We start from the raw sequence: 17276 nt of genomic DNA, 5'->3' as shown, positions 1-17276 counted from the left end.
GCCTCTCTTCAATACCTTCTTGGGATAGCCAATTGAGGAGTTGGAAGGAACTCAAGGGTCATCTAGTCCAACCCCCTCCAATCACAGCCAAAGTTGACCTAGAGCACTAGAACTACAATTCCCAGCGCCCTTAAACTGGGGACGACAGAGGACGAGATGGTTGGACAGTGTTCTCGAAGCCACGAACATGAGTTTGACCAAACTGCGGGAGGCAGTGCAAGACAGGAGTGCCTGGCGTGCTCTGGTCCACGGGGTCACGAAGAGTCGGAAACGACTAAACGGCTAAACAACAACAAAGCCCTATTGAACTCACTAGGGCTTACTTCTGAGTAGACGGAGGACTGGATGTCACTGCTTGCCATGACATATTGGCACTTCAGAAAATCATAAGCGCAACCTATTCTGTTCCTCTTGGCATGAAATTACCCTAGTTTAAGAACATTGCTGGAGATGAAGATGGCATCCTAGATTTTTGCACATCTGTTCCAGGTTCAAAACTCCACTTTTTTACAATCTAAACAGCAGTAAGGAAAATCTGGGACCTGAGAAAAGTCAGCCCCACAACCCAGACACGCCTCTCTCTTCAAGCCTTGATTGACCACAGATTTTCACATGAATAATACTTATAAAGAAAACCCCCACAATTTTTGGGATTTGTACTTACTGGAGTTAACGCCCTGGAGTCACAAACACTATTGGGGGCACAAGTCCCATTCACATGAATGGGATTATTCTGGTCTAGCGTAGCCCCCATTCACTTCAATGGGGCTTTTGTAACTGAGCTCACCTTTCGATTGCGCCCTACTAAGTTTAGAATCATAGAATCATAGAGTTGGAAGAGACCACAAAGGCCATCCAGTCCCACCCCCTGCCAAGCAGGAAACACCATCAAAGCATTCTTGACATATGCCTGTCAAGCCTTTCTGCTTAAAGACCTCCAAAGAAGGAGACTCCACCACACTCCTTGGTAGCAAATTCCACTGCCGAACAGCTCTTACTGTCAGGAAGTTCTTCCTAATGTTTAGGTGAAATCTTCTTTTTGTAGTTTGAATCCATTGCTCCGTGTCCGCTTCTCTGGGGCAGCAGAAAACAACCTTTCTCCCTCCTCTATATGACATCCTTTCATATATTTGAACATGGCTATCATATCACCCCTTAACCTTCTCTTCTCCAGGCTAAACATACCCAGCTCCCTAAGCCGTTCCTCATAAGGAATCGTTTCCAGGCCTTTGACCATTTTGGTTGCCCTCCTCTGGACACGTTCCAGCTTGTCAGTATCCTTCTTGAACTGTGGTGCCCAGAACTGGACACAGTACTCCAGGTGAGGTCTGACCAGAGCAGAATACAGTGGTACTATTACTTCCCTAGAAGTTTAATAGCCTTTTAAAAACGATTTTCTTGGGGACCCTCCTTCACAAACTACAGACACAAACCCAACAAGCAAAAGACAGTTTAACGCTTTAAATGCTGTGTGTTTGCCTGTAAATTAACACCAATGGGAGGCAATGTTTGGTTTCCCTTAAAATTGTGGGTATTCCCCCCCCCCCCGCCCATCACGTTTTGCTAAAATTCACATTCCCTCGTCTTTTGTACTGCTTAATAAGCGCTTGAGGGAAGATTTAGATCACATCGCCCTCAAAAATTCCAAATATCTTTTCAAAGCCATTTAAGGGAAAACTCCCTGAGGTAAAGACCACAGTCCTACGGAATATATCACAGAGAGGCATGGAGCCCTGGGCAAAAGCAGAGTCAGCTAGCCAGCCTCCAAGAAACACCAGCAGCCTCGGCTCCACACATTCAAGGTTTTGTATCTGCGGCCTAGCAACAGCTCTCTGTGTACATTAAAAACCTAACGCTACTTAATGCTTTCAAACTGCATTGCAGCACCGCCACATCGCTCCCCAAAACACACGCACACACGCCTGTGAAAGCTGGAAGATCTTCAGAGAGATCAAGTGGAGTTAATGAAAGAACCTCAGCCAGCTTTGCTACAGTTGGCACCTTGGTTCTCAAACTTTATCCGTTCCGGTAAGTCCGTTCCTAAACCAATGCGTTCCAAAACCAAGGCAGGCTTTCCCATAGAAAGTAATGCAAAGCGGATTAATCCGTTCCAGACTTTTAAAGACAACTAGAGTTGGGCGGGACCCCCAGTGGACATCTAGTCCAACCCCCTGCGAAGCAGGAATCTCAGCCCAGAATCATAGAACTGCAGGGTTTTGTGCAACTGTAGACCCTTCTGCCAAGGGTAGAAATTTAGGCTGCAAGGAACCCTTCCTTGCGTTTGCCGTCACTAAAAAGCACCGGGAGCATTCATACCTAGAATTGCATTAGCCACATTGCATACAAAATATTATTTATTATTATTATTATTCTGCATTAAATTTGCACACCACCCTTCGTCCGCAGATCTCAGGGTGGTTCACGACGTAAAATCACAATATAAAAACTGCAAAATGCATAGCAAAATCACCCCTCCTGTTTTAACCAGAGGTCAATCTCTGTTGCTTCTCGAACACAGATCCCCATGCAATACAGGTGAAACCACCTCATCTATGCAAAAGCAGGGACAGTGAAAAGGAAGCGCCCCTCTTTTAACTTTCCATCACCCCAAAAGTAAACCTGACTGGGTAATTTGAAGGGCAACTATTTTATAATAATAATTTTTTATTTATACCCCGCCCATCTGGCTGGGTTTCCCCAGCCACTCTGGGCAGCTATTTATATTTTGAGATCTCAAGTAGAGAGTCTGAATTTCCCAGGAAATTCTCCTCACTGGTGGATGTGTTTTTAAGACTCTAATGATGCTGGCAAGGGGGCCTGTTTCCTCTCTCTCTGTGTGTCTCCTCCACCTGGTGACAAGTCCTTTAGAAGCCAGCAATTCTGAAGAATTCAAGCAGTTCTGGAGAGCTGAGACCTTATTCGGAGCCAGCTGGAAGCCTGTCCCGCCTCACAGGGCTGTTGTGCTTTGCCCTTGTATTTTTTTTTATCTTGTGATATCTTTTGAGGAAGGGTGGTATACAAATCTAATAAATAATACTAAAACAATACAAAATAACTTTGTGGATGGCGCAGAGCTTTAAACAAAATCTGCACAGTAAGTTTCGGGGACCTGAAAAGTACTAGGGAAATGAAGACCACCCATCAGAATTTGTCCCCCCCCCCCGCATCTGTTTTTAGTCTATTGTTATACTTTAGCTTTAAATTACTGTTGCTGCTTTTTCTCTTTTTGGTTTTAACTTTTTTTTTGTAAACAGCCTTGGGATTATTTTTTCAACAATCAAGCAGTACATAATTTTTATGCGATTAGAGAGATTAAGCAGTACTCTCGCATTTAAACACCCAGCCCCAGTTATGGGGGTCAGGAGAGCCATTTGCTGCACGCTACTCAAGACTGAGAGCAACGTGCTCTTATGTATGCTCAGAGGCACTCTTTCAGGCCATCCGAAAGAAGCTACAAGTCTCATAAATCCAAGTTTGTGCGTGTGCTGGGAAACTAGCCCGCTGCTGCGCCTAAAAACTATTTCTCCAAACACATGCACTTTAAACAAACGCCCACAAAAAATAATAATAAAAAAAAAATCACGGACTACATCAACTACATCAGCCAAATTCAAACTCATCGTCAAGTCCCTGTCCGGACACACCCCAGCCACGCCCTTTCTTGAAGACTGAGATCCTCTGGACTTACTCCCGAGAAAGCGCGCAAGTCTCCCTTCATTTCCTTTGGAGAGATGGACGCGCAACTTTCAAACCCAAAGCGGTGGTTGTTTTCCAAGCAGCGAAAGGCGCACAGAGATCTTCGGCCCCCCCGCCCCCCCAAATATCGCCCAAATATCAAGTTTCCCGGGTCGAAACGGCACGGAATTAATTGGAGGGCGGGTATAAGCTCCGAGGGAGGAGGAGGAGGAGGAGAGGACAGGATCCTAGAATTGCGAAGCGGCAAGGGAACCCCAAGGGTCATCCAGCCCAACCCCCGCTTGCAACAACGCAGGAACCGCGTGGAAGACAAAGGCAAGACTCACCTTTGCAGGGAGGGATTGGAGCAGCAGAAGAAGGCAGGTAAAGGCGGCTCTCGTCACTTTCACGTCCGTTTCACCCGAGACTCTTCCTTGGAAATACATCTTGCACGCCCCTCAATTATATATACAGTACAGTGTATGTTAAAAAAATGTAAGCTATGAATGCTTCGATCCGAATGCACAATCTCTCTTTCCTTAATGGGTTGTTTTTTTTGGGGGGGGGTAATAAATAAATAAATACAGAGCCCCTTCCCGCCCACTCTTTAACAGTTACCAACCACCAAACGCTTTTCGCGGTCCAAAAATTTGGCACAGCTGCTGGGTAGAGAGCGCTCTGCGATCCCAGGAAAACTGGACACACTTTCTCCCTAAAGAGGAGTACAGATTTGTCCCTTCCTGTCTCTCCTCTTCTTTCTTTCTTTCTTTCTTTCTTTCTTTCTTTCTTTCTTTCTTTCTTTCTTTCTTTCTCCCCCGTAAAAAAAAAAAAAGCGCAACCCAACTGCTAAAACGAAGCTGCCTCTGGGGAGGGCGAGAGGGGAGCTGCGTTTGGCATCTGGGGGGCGGAAAGTCGCTCCAGATGTTGCTCCAGAGGCGGCGTCGGCGGCGGGCGCAGGAGGAGCCGAGCCTCTTTCTTCCCCGAGGAGGAAGGTTTTCAGTTTTGCAGCCGAGGAGAGAGGAAAGCGGGGAGGAGAACAAAAAGGGCGCAGAGTCGCTTGCTGGATCCCACGCTGGGCGTTGCGCAGAGTTTCCCCCCTTCCGGATCTCTCTCGCAGCCCTCCAGATGCGGTGGAAAAGCTCGCCCGGGACTGGCGAGGCTGCGAGCGGGTTCCTCCCTGCCTCTTTCCCGGCTCCTGCTCCTCCTTCTCCTTCTTCTTCTTCTCCGCCTCCTCCTTGCAAGCTCCGCGAAGGAGCAGTTGCTGCAACGGCCGGGGACGCGCCTGGCTTGCCGCGCCTCTTCTCCACCACGCGCTCCCTGGCGGCTGGCTCGCCTATCTCCTCCCAGAGGTGGGTGCGCCTAGCCTCGCCTCCTTCTCCTCCCTCTCTGCTCCCTCCTGCCTCTCTCTTCCTCGGTCTTTCTCTCCCACCTCCCCGCCCCCCCCCAAATAAAAAAAACCGCAGGAAACATAAGGACATAAGGAGAGCACTTCAGGATCAGGGCAATTGCCCTTCTAGTCAAGCATCCTTCAACAACCTAGGGGTCCAGGTAAAAGGTAAAGGTAAAGGTACCCCTGACCATTAGAATCATAGATCTAGTTACAGGTAGGTAGCCGTGTTGGTCTGAGTCAAAGCAAAATAAAAAATTCCTTCAGTAGCACCTTAAAGACTAATATCTGAAGAAGTGTGCATGCACACGAAAGCTCATACCAAAATAAAAACTTAGTTGGTCTTTAAGGTGCTACTGAAGGATTTTTTTTTATAGAATCATAGAGTTGGAAGAGACCACAAGGGCCATCCAGTCCAACCCCCTGCCAAGCAGGAAACACCATCAAAGCATTCTTGACGTATGCCTGTCAAGCCTCTGCTTAAAGACCTCCAAAGAAGGAGAGTCCACCACACTCCTTGGTAGCAAATTCCACTGCCGAACAGCTCTTACTGTCAGGAAGTTCTTCCTAATGTTTAGGTGGAATCTTCTTTCTTGTAGTTTGAATCCATTGCTCCATGTCCGCTTCTCTGGAGCAGCATAAAACAACCTTTCTCCCTCCTCTATATGACATCCTTTTATATATTTGAACATGGCTATCATATCACCCCTTAACCTTCTCTTCTCCAGGCTAAACATGCCCAGCTCCCTAAGCCGTTCCTCATAAGGCATCGTTTCCAGGCCTTTGACCATTTTGGTTGCCCTCCTCTGGACACGTTAGGTCCAGTCGCAGGCGGCTCTGGGGTTGCGGCGCTCATCTCGCTCTATAGGCCAAGGGAGCCGCAGACAGCTTCTGGGTCATGTGACTGACCAGCATGACTAAGCCGCTTCTGGCGAACCAGAGCAGCGCACGGAAACGCCGTTTACCTTCCCGCCGGAGCGGTCCCTATTTATCTACTTGCACTTTGACGTGCTTTCAAACTGCTAGGTGGGCAGGAGCTGGGACCGAACAACGGGAGCTCACCCTGTCACAGGGATTCGAACCGCCGACCTTCCGATCCGCAAGTCCTAGGCTCTGTGGTCTAGACCACAGCGCCACCTGCGTCCCCAGGGGTGCAGGTAGACTGCCTGTAAATGGGAGGCTCCATCAATTTGTGTGTGAAAGCAGAATGGAAGGAATGAAGGAATTTTTTATTTTGTGTGAAAGCAGCAATGCTCGATTTGCATATAAGCTAAACAAGCTATAGCTTGGGGCCCCACTCTCTTGGGCCCACCCAAAAAAATTAAAGGGAAAAAAGCTGGATGTACATTTCCAAAATATAAGATAAAAACAAATAAAATAAAACCTACATGCAGGTCCATAAATTAGGTCCATAAATTACCATAAAGCATATATTCAACGCAAAAAACAGCGACAATTTGTTGTTGACAAAGGACAGCTGGACAGCCCTAGATGGACCAACTTCTTTGATGCCTTTTAAGAGAGATTCCTATGCTTCCATCTACTGCAGAGGTGAGGAACCTCAGGTTTGGGGTCCCCCCCCCCACAAATGTGGCCCTCCATAACTATCTCTCTGGCCCCGGGGACTCTCTCTCCAGGCTACCTCCCTTGGCAGTTCTGCTTCGCACAACCTCCTTGGGTGTTTTTCCTTGTCTGGGTATGTCCTTGAACTCTGATAGCACCTCTTGTGTACCTGGACGAAGGAAACAGAGATGTGCGGAGAAACCAGCCTAATGTACAAAGGTACCATAAGCACATTTGTTGCCGTTTCCAGTTTTACCTCTGGACCCCAGGAGAAAATGCGGCCCTCGGACTGATATGGGTTCCCTGTCCATCTATTAGGAGTAAGGCCTTTCCGCTGGTGGCCCCTAGGAGGATTTCATTTAAATTTATTAACGTAGAAATGTGTTTGCCGCTGTGTGAGGCAATAGGAGCAGCAGTGAAGGCATTACTGGGTTAATGTAAAGCGCTCTTGATCTCAGTGTTGTGGGTTTGAACCCCACGTTGGGCAAAAACAGTGCTTTTTTTCTGGGGGTACGCATACCCCAAAACATTTTGTGAATCTAAGTTTGGCCTCATTGAGGGGCAGTATTTCAGTATGAGTAAAAAAATGAGAGTACCCCTAAACCACGCATCCCCAAACTCGGCCCTCCAGCTGTTTTTGGGACTACAACTCCCATCATCCCTAGCTAACAGGACCAGTGGTCAGGGATGATGGGAATTGTAGTCCCAAAACATCTGGAGGGCCGAGTTTGGATATGCCTGCCCTAAACATTTTTTTAGGGAAAAAGCACTGGGCAAAAGATTCCTGCATTGCAGGGGGTTGGTCTAGATGACCATTAGGGTCCCTTCCAACTCTGCAATTCTATGCGTGTAAGAAAGCCAAAAACATCAGGAGCCGAATTTGTCTCTCTGCTGCTCAATTTAGGATTCTCTGTGCTAAATCTCTTTGAAGATGCCGCAGATATTAAGAGGTGTTAATAAATTAGAGCAATGGCTGCTTTCCAAAGGCAAGGGTGTGTGTGCCACTCACGGCACAATCTGCCTACTCCTAAGTAAACCTTACCAAGCTCAATGGGGCCCGACTCTCAGGACAGGCCTAGGCAAGCCTACTCAGAAGCAAGCTCCCTTGAAAGGGGGTAGGATTGCAGCCTTGCCATGTAATCCGATAATGGTCTACTCAGAAGTATATCCTACTTATCCTAAGTAAGTCGGAGCACAGCCTTACAGTGCAATTAAATCATAGAATTGTAGTAGGGTTGGAAGGGGTACCCGGCGGTCATCTAGTCCAACCCCCTGCGATGGAGAAGCAAGTGAGTAAGTCTTATTGAATCCAGAGGTACTTAACTCCCAGATCAGTGGGCTTCTTCAAGAGCAGCCATCATAGCTGCCAAGTTTTCCCTTTTCTCGCGAGGAAGCCTATTCAGCATAAGGGAAAATCCCTTTAAAAAAGGGATAACTTGGCAGCTATGGCAGCCATTTCAAGAAGAAGGATACTGACAAGCTGGAACGTGTCCAGAAGAGGGCAACCAAAATGCTCAAAGGCCTGGAAACGATGTCTTAGATGAACGGCTTAGGGAGCTGGGTCATAGCTGCCAAGTTATCCCTTTTTTACAGGGATTTTCCCTTATGCTGAATAGGCTTCCTCGCGAGAAAAGGGAAAACTTGGCAGCTATGAGCTGGGTATGTTTAGCCTGGAGAAGAGAAGGTTAAGGGGTGATATGATAGCCATGTTCACATGTATAAAAGGATGTCATATAGAGGAGGGAGAAAGGTTGTTTTCTGCTGCTCCAGAGAAGCGGACACGGAGCAATAGATTCAAACTTCAAGAAAGAAGATTCCACCTAAACATTGGGAAGAACTTCCTGACAGTAAGAGCTGTTCGGCAGTGGAATTTGCTGCCAAGGAGTGTGGTGGAGTCTCCTTCTTTGGAGGTCTTTAAGCAGAGGCTTGACAGGCATATGTCAAGAATGCTTTGATGGTGTTTCCTGCTTGGCAGGGGGTTGGACTGGATGGCCCTTGTGGTCTCTTCCAACTCTATGATTCTATGATTCTATGATTCTATGATTCTATGATTCTATGATTCTATGATTCTATGATTCTATGATTCTATGATTCTATGATTCTAAGACTGCAGCCCAATTTACCTGCTTTCCTCTGAACTCAGTGAGGCTTCTGAACGTTGTAGACACTTTGGCGCCTATAGGGCACCTTCCTTTTTTCCAAGTGGAGATTTTAATCGCAGCCGGTATTTGTATTGGATTTGAAATCGCTGCTTGTTTTTATTGCTGATGTGCATGTTTTTAATTTTCGGCGTTTTTTTTTAAATTGCTAATCGCTTCGAGGGATCTCCGTGGGAAAGCGATTCATCACTTAAGCAAGTCAATAAGGGGAGTTGAGGACAGCACTTTGTTTTCTCGCTCTGTGCTTGGCCACGAAGATGTTCTCTTTAAAAAAAAACAATAATCTTGCTCCTCTTTCCCTGGAGGTGCACGAAACAGCATACAAAATTTCAAGGCAGCAGCACTCAATAATCTCTAAAACCGTGGGGGGTTTTGAGACCACAGCAAGAGAGCAAAATGCAAATAGCAGGTTTTATTACGGGCAGAATAAAATCACAAGCTTGACAGCGCTCTGTGGCAGAAATAAAAGTTTTCAATGGGTGTCTTGAAATTTAAAGGGGGGGAAGTGAAGTGATTATGATATTATTCATTGCATTTTTATTCCATCGTCCCTCCAAAGAGCTCAGAGTGAGCCCCATGTATTTATCTCCCAACTTTTCCTCCAAGGAGTATCTGGTTCAAAACGCCCCACCCCCATTAATCTCTACAACGACCCTGCGAGGGAGGTTAAGAGGCGGTCACTGGCTCCAAGGTCACCTAGGGAGCTTTAGGACTGAGTGGCGATTTGAACCCCTGAACTCCCAGGTCCTAGTCTGACACTCTAACCACTACACCACACTTCCTTCCTAGAGTCCTTCTGCGATGGGGCGGCTCTATCAATTAAGTACATGAATAAATAAATGTCACCTGAAATATTTTCCTTGAACCTTGGATTTTCCTTGAACCTTGGACTCTTGATGGTTTTATGTGGTGTTTTAATGTGCTGTAAATCTCTTATAGTCCCCCACCCCTTTAAATTATAAAGTGGCACAGAAATGAAATTGACAACAACAACAACAACAACAACAACAAACAACAAACAACAACTCTCACTGGCAGAGGGCCTTCTCGGTAGTGGCACCCGCCCTGTGGAACGCCCTCCCATCATAGGTCAGAGAGATAAACAACTACCTGACATTTAGAAAATACCTAAAGGCAGCCCTCTTTAGGGAAGTTTTTAATCTGTGATATTTTAATGTATTTTAATGTGTGTTGGAAGCCACCCAGAGTGGCGGGGGGGGGGAACCCGGCCAGATGGGCGGGGTATAAATAATAAATAATAATAATTATTAATAATAATATTATTACTGGGGGAAATGGCACCTAGACACATTGTTGCAGTGACCGTAACCTAGGTTTAAGGTGCTGTTTGGCGATTAACTTATACAGTATATATATCCGAGTTTCTAACACTGCTGGGAATCGCAAGTGCGGAGGGTGGACTCAGGTCCATGAAACCCAAAAATAAATGCGTTAACCTTGGCTCATGGTGGATAGCTCAGTTGGGAGATCATGAGACTCTTAATCTCAGGGCTGTGGGTTCGATCCCCATGTTGGGCAAAAGATTCCTGCATTGCAGTGGGTTGGACTAGATGACCCTCGGGTACCCCTTCCAACTCTACAGTTCTATAATTCTACGCTGTTGTGTTCAGATCCTGCTTTTGGGCTTCCCATTAGGGGCATCTGGTTGGCCGCTGGGAGAACAGGACTTTGGCGAGATAGTTTCTGGGCAGGAGTTGATCACGGTGTGGATTTGCCAAGCGTGACTTCCTCTTAGCACGTTTCTCCCTTGCGTCCTGAGTTCAAGTGTCTTCAAAGCCCATGACACCTTTGGTAAAGGCTGTTCTCCAGTTGGAGAGCTTGCAGGCCATTGTTTCCCAGTTGTCAGTGTTTATACTACATTTTTAAAGATTTGCCTTGAGACAGTCTTTAAACCTCTTTTGTTGACCACCACCCTTACGCTTTCCATTTTTAAGTTCGGAATAGAGTAGTTGCTTTGGAAGACGATCATCAGGCATCCGCACAACATGACCAGTCCAACAAAGTTGATGTTGAAGAATCGTTGCTTCGACACTGGTGATCTTTGCTTCTTCCAGTACACTGGTATTAGTTCGCCTGTCTTCCCGAGTGATGTGTAAAAAATTTTTTTGGAGACACCGTTCCTCTTTCAAGGAGTTGGAGATGGCGTTTATAGGTAGTCCATGTTTCACAAGCATACAATAAGGTTGGTAGTACAATAGCTTTGCAAACAAGCATTTTGATTTCCCAGCAAATGTCTGGGTCCTCAAACACTCACCTAAGCGGGAAGACTGGATTGCCAACCTCCCGCTCTGCTTAACAACCCTCTGTTCCAGAAGCCCAGTTGTTATTGATTTCGGAGAGGCTAACTTTGATCGAGGCTGAGAAGCCCAGAGCCCGCAGTTTAAAACAATTAAAAGCAGAAAGGAGATGGACACCCCCACGGCTTTGGGTTATTTCAAGGAGGGGATGGAGGAGAGGGGGAGGGAAGCAGGAGACAGAAGGACATAAACTTGCCCTGGCCCCAGGGGGCTGACCTAACAGGTCTTTCTATTCCATCCCTTGATCTCTGGAATCCCCCCAGCCCCTTCCCCCAATCCAGGAAGGGCCTTGTCTACATACATCCCACCTGACAAAGGAGACAGCTGGGATCCAGGGTCAATAACCGTCTTTACAAGCTGACTGTGAATGTAGAGATAATGTTGAAAGGGGGGTGGGGGTGGGAAGATGGCATTGGCGACAGAAAAAGAGGTTTGTTTGGGGGGGGGAGGGATGTCTGCCAAAATCAGGGGTAGGCAACCTAAGGCCCGTGGGCCGGATTCAGCCCAATCGCCTTCTCAAGCCGGCCCGCGGACAGTCCGGGAATCAGCGTGTTTTTCCATGAGTGGAATGTGTGTTTTTATTTAAAATGCATCTCTGGGTTATTTGTGGGGCATAGGAATTCGTTCATTCTCCCCCCCCCAAAAAAAAATATATAGTCCGGTCCACCACATGCTCTGAGGGACGGTGGACCCCTGGCCAAAATCAATGGGGTCTCGACTTTGAATATGTCGTGCTATCGGTTTTTGGTTTTTTGAAAACCGCTTTTCAAAAGGCTCTCCTGCGCAAGTGCCATTGAAATGAATGGAGCTGCACTGAGCCACTGCTGCACTCCCATTCATCGCAAAGGGCAAGGAGAGATCCCCGTGGATCTTTGCCATCAGTTCCCCCCACTTTGCGGAGAGGCCCTTCCAGTGCCCTTCCACCATTCGGCTTCCATTTGTAGACCAAGGTAAAGTTCGCAAACCAGGACACTACTTCCAGTTTTGCAGAGTTCGCAAACCAAATAGTTTGTAAACAGGATTGTTCTTAAACCGAGGTTTTGTTGTTGTTGTTGTTGTTGTTGTTGTTGTTGTTGTTGTTGTTGTTGTTGTTTAGTCATTTAGTCTTTGTGACCCCTGCATGGACCAGAGCACTCCAGGCACTCCTGTCTTCCACTGCCTCCCACAGTTTGGTCAAACTCATGTTCGTAGCTTCGAGAACACTGTCCAACCATCTCGTCCTCTGTCATCCCCTTCTCCTAGTGCCCTCCATCTTTCCCAGCAATAATAATTTTATTATTTGTACCCTGGCCATCTGACTGCGTTGCCCCAGCCACTCTGGGCAGCTTCCAATATATATAAAAACATAATTAAACGTTACAAAACCTTTGTGTCCAGGGCTGCTTTCAGATGGTCTAGATTCCAAAGGTGGTCTAGTTACTTACAGTTAGAACCTCGGTTTACGAACACCTCGGTTTACAAATTTTCGGTTTACGAACGCCACGGACCCATCTGGAACGGATTAATTTACTTTCCATTACTTTCAATGGGAAAGTTCGCTTCAGATTATGAACGCTTCAGTTTATGAACAGACTTCCGGAACCAATTGTGTTCATAAACCGAGGTGCCACTGTATCTCCTTGGCTCGGGGGGGTCGCATAACTCCATACTCTCCAACATTTCTCCGATGAAAATAAGGACGTCCTAAGGAAACGAGGGACATTCCAGGATCAGATCTGTAAATTCTGCAAGTCTGGGGCTGGTCCTGGAAAATAGGGACATTTGGAGGGCCTGCACTGCCCTCTAGCAAGTGTAGGAAGTTGCCCCACATCCTTGGATCCAGCTAGCCCAGTAGGGGTTCATACCAGGAAATATCGGAGATTGCTTGGGGGACCTTCTGCATGCAAAGCATCTGTCCTGCAACTGAGCTCCAGCTCTTCCTGCTTCCTAAGCTGCCTTTTTTAAAGTTCCAAACCATCCTAGATCTATTTCAGACTTTTGGGAGGCATTGGCACAAAGATGCACAGCCAACTAACCCTGAGGGATAGCTCAGTCGGCAGAGTATGGGACTGAGATCTCGGGGTTTTGGGTTCGAGTCCCACGTAGGGTGAAAGATTCCTGCATTGCAGGGGTTGTGAGGAAGATGCACCTTTCTTCCTGTGCGAGGGGGGGGGGCTCTTCCATCACCTGCGGCTTGGATCAGCACTTGCATGACTATATCAGACAGACAGACAGACAGACAGACAGAGAGTGTTTTTTTTCCCTTAAAAATGTTTAGGGGTCCTCTCATTTTGACTCAGGAAAATCACCATTTTATAGTTCAAATCGGGAAAAATAAATACAGTAAATGGACAAAGATCCACAAAATGTTTAGTGGTATATGTATTCCTGCATCCCCCCAGAAAAAGCAGTGTGTGTGTGTGTGTGTCTGTCATAGCTGCCAAGTTATCCCTTTTTTACAGGGATTTTCCCTTATGCTGAATAGGCTTCCTCGCGAGAAAAGCGAAAACTTGGCAGCTATGGTGTCTGTGTCTGTGTTTTGTTTCTTCTCCAAAAGGTACTCTCGGGAGTGTTGGAAAAACCAAAACCTGCTCCCAGGCAGGTTCCTACAAGGGATGGCTTTTGAATTATTTTTTGGTCCCGAACAGACCAGGATAGTGTGTTTGGGGAGAGCGGGGGGGGGGCTTGCAAGGGGTGTAATTTTGGGACACCCCACAATATGTTTGCTGAGCAGGCCTGTTATCTAAATACCACTCATTTAGATAAAAGGGGGCTTGTTCATTCTTCCTCTTCTCTTCCTTTTTTTTTGGAAAGGGCGTAATGTGTGCCTTTCCCTCTGATCTCTCCGTCCTCCTCTTTGGAATCCGCCAGGCCAAGGCGGTATATTAACCCTGCCAGATGAACAGTAGCAAGAGGCTGGTGCCTTTGATCTTGCTGGCATCCCAGCTGGGTTTTAAAGAGCAGGAAGCAACCAGAGCAGCCCCCCCCCCCCCCGGCCGCTCCCTCCCTTCTCCCAGCCTTGCCTCATGCTGCACCTCTTTTCACCCCCAGGCAATGTTGCTCAGAGATGCTCATGTAACTTGCAGTGCTTCGGTGAGGATGTCCCCCTCTGTTATTAATCCTTTCCCACCGCCTAGGTTGCTTCTCTGAATTTTGCAAGGCAGACTTGTCCAAACGGAACGCATCTATTGCGGGGAAAGTACGCAAAAATATGGGGAAATGGAGAAAAATAACATCTGACATGCAGAGGGAAAACTTCTTGCCAAAAAAGAGAAGTATATTAGTCACACACAAATGTGTTTATTAGAAGAAATCCACACTAGATGAATTTTCATGAGCGCTTTAAAAAATAAACTGTTGTTGTTGTTGTTGTTTAGTCGTTTAGTCGCGTCCGACTCTTTGTGACCCCGTGGACCAGAGCACGCCAGGCACTCCTGTCTTGCACTGCCTCCCGCAGTTTGGTCAAATACATGTTAGTAGCTTTGAGAATTTATGGTGCTGGAGGAGACTCTTGAGAGTCCCATGGACTGCAAGAAGATCAAACCTATCAATTCTGAAGGAAATCAGCCCTGAGTGCTCACTGGAAGGACAGATCGTGAAGCTGAGGCTCCAATACTTTGGCCACCTTATGAGAAGAGAAGAATCCTTGGAAAAGACCCTGATGTTGGGAAAGATTGAGGGCACAAGGAGAAGGGGACAACAGAGGACGAGATGGCTGGACAGTGTTCTCGAAGCTACGAACATGAGTTTGACCAAACTGCAGGAGGCAGTGCAAGACAGGAGTGCCTGGCGTGCTCTGGTCCATGGGGTCATGAAGAGTCGGACACGACTAAACGACTAATCAACAACAAGCTTTGAGAACACTGTCCAACCATCTCGTCCTTTGTCGTCCCCTTCTCCTAGTGCCCTCAATCTTTCCCAACATCAGGGTCTTTTCCAAGGATTCTTCTCTTCTCATAAGGTGGCCAAAGTATTGGAGCCTCAGCTTCACGATCTGTCCTTCCAGTGAGCACTCAGGGCTGATTTCCTTCAGAATTGATAGGTTTGATCTTCTTGCAGACTCTCAAGAAAAAATAAACTGGGGAGAACTAATTTGGGGGGGAAGCCGAGGTGCTGGGACAATCGATTCCAACCCTACAGTTCTTGGATTCTATGAGATTTCCTGTCCCAGGAAGCTTGTGTGTAGCAACGACAGCGTTCAGGACCCTGGTGTGATGTCTGCGCCTCTTGTCTTCCACGTTATTTTGCTGGTGCACCCCAGTCCCCAAATACCTGATTCTCCTGTTTTGCAGACCTGCTGTGATTTTGCAGGGGCCGCCAGCTGGGTGTGTGTATTTGCATGTTTGCACTCTGAACGCGGGTTCAGCCCCTGAAAAGTTCTCAGGTGATGGGGAACCTGCTTAGAAGCCTGAAGAACCAGTTGCCTCCCGGGGTCACCACAAATTTATGATGAGCGTTCTGCAAACTCAGCAGTTGGGGCTGGAGAAAATTGCCATGGATCTTGTAAGAGACAGTCGCCTGGGCTGGCCAGATCATATTTTGGGGGGTTAGGGCAGGGTTGGGTAACCTCCCGGGAGGACCACATGTCAGAGGTGGGTGGGGCCAGAAGGAAAAAGTAGGCGGAGCACCAGAGATTATTCTTCCCTTTCCAACAGAAATATTAGAATACACTAATTTCTTAAAGATTAAAAGCTTCCCTAAACAGGGCTGCCTTCAGATGTCCCCTAAAAGTCTGGTAGTTATTTTTCTTTTTGACATCTGGTGGGAGGGCGTTCCACAGGGCGGGCGTCACTACCGAGAAGGCCCTCTGCCTGGTTCCCTGTAACTTGGCTTCTCGCAGCAAGGGAACCGCCAGAAGGCCCTCGACATTGGACCTCAGTGTCCGGGCAGAGCAATGGAGGTGGAGACGCTCCTTCAGGTATACTGGACCGAGGCCGTTTAGGGCTTTAAAGGTCAGCACCAACACTTTGAATTGTGCTCGGAAAGTTACTGGGAGCCAATGCAGGTCTTTCAAGACCGGTGTTATGTGGTCTCGGCGGCTGCTCCCAGTCACCAGTCTAGCTGCCGCGTTCTGGATTAATTGTAGTTTCCGGGTCACCTTCAAAGGTAGCCCCACGTAGAGCGCATTGCAGTAGTCCAAGCGAGAGATAACTAGAGCATGCACCACTCTGGCTAGACAGTCCACGGGCAGGTAGAGTCTCAGCCTACGTACCAGATGGAGCTGATAGACAGCTGCCCTGGACACAGAATTGACCTGCACCTCCATGGACAGCTGTGAGTCCAAAATGACTCCCAGGCTGCGCACCTGGTCTTTCAGGGGCACAGTTACCCCATTCAGGACCAGGGAGTCCTCCACACCTGCCCGCCTCCTGTCCCCCACAAACAGTACTTCTGTCTTGTCAGGATTCAACCTCAATCTGTTAGCCTCCATCCAACCTCCAACCGCCTCCAGACACTCACACAGGACCTTCACCGACTTCACTGCTTCTGATTGGAAAGAGAGGGAGGGAGTCCCAAAAACCACACAGAGGTGCCTGGAGGGCTGGATCTGGCCCCCCAGACCACAGGCTCCCTTCCTCTGAGGTCATCCAAGTCTAAAATGTAGTTTTCTGAGGGAGGTGTGCTTTGAGAAGGAGCTGTGAAGCAGCAGCCCTTGCAGAAGTACTAAGCAAGGTGGGCTTCTTGTTTCCTCGCAGGCCCTCTTTTCCACCCCCCCTCCCAGTGTTTCCCAGGTACCTGCCCAGCCACCCCCAATTCCAAGATGCAGGATTAACAAATGGTATATTTTTTTCCGCTGGTGGGAAGGATAGGCAGGAGGAGTTGAGGGACTTCAAAGGAGGGTCATTGAGAAAGATCAGAGGTGGGCAGCTGTGTGGTTAGGCTACCCCCACTGGGAAGGAGAGGGCCATAGAATTTTATGATCCCCTGGCTGGATCCCTTTAAAGTCCTGAGATCTTTGTGTTATGACCGTCACACAGCCAGCACTCTCCCTTGCTCTTAATCTTTCCGAAGCTGCCCGTCAAGAAGGGGTGGGTGTGTTTTGGGGAAACGGGGTGAGTGCGAAGTCCGCAAAGCCAAAGAAATTTCAAGATGTCAATCTATTTAGCAAGCACGACTTAGGTCTGGCTGCCACACATTTGCTCAGTGTGGAAGCTATATCAGGGATAAAGCAGTTTCTTTTCGTCGGGACGAAGC

At 47.7% G+C, this 17276-nt stretch overlaps 1 protein-coding gene across 1 annotated transcript in view; it reads right to left on the bottom strand.

The window, feature by feature from the left end:
• The window catches only part of LOC118091890 (tumor necrosis factor receptor superfamily member 16), a 43346-nt gene extending 38402 nt beyond the window's left edge, over nucleotides 1-4944 (bottom strand). Inside the window, exon 1 of the mRNA XM_035129459.2 lies at nucleotides 4023-4944. Within this exon, the coding sequence (XP_034985350.2) occupies nucleotides 4023-4121 (99 nt within the window). The 5' untranslated portion in view covers nucleotides 4122-4944. The remainder of the gene's footprint in view (nucleotides 1-4022) is intronic.
• Between the last annotated feature and the right edge of the window lie 12332 nt (nucleotides 4945-17276).

The sequence above is a fragment of the Zootoca vivipara genome, chromosome 12 (assembly GCF_963506605.1).
Source record: "Zootoca vivipara chromosome 12, rZooViv1.1, whole genome shotgun sequence".
Taxonomy (NCBI): Eukaryota; Metazoa; Chordata; class Lepidosauria; order Squamata; family Lacertidae; genus Zootoca; species Zootoca vivipara.
The sequence above is the reverse complement of the archived record's forward strand: the minus strand, read 5'-3'. Positions and strand labels throughout refer to the sequence as shown.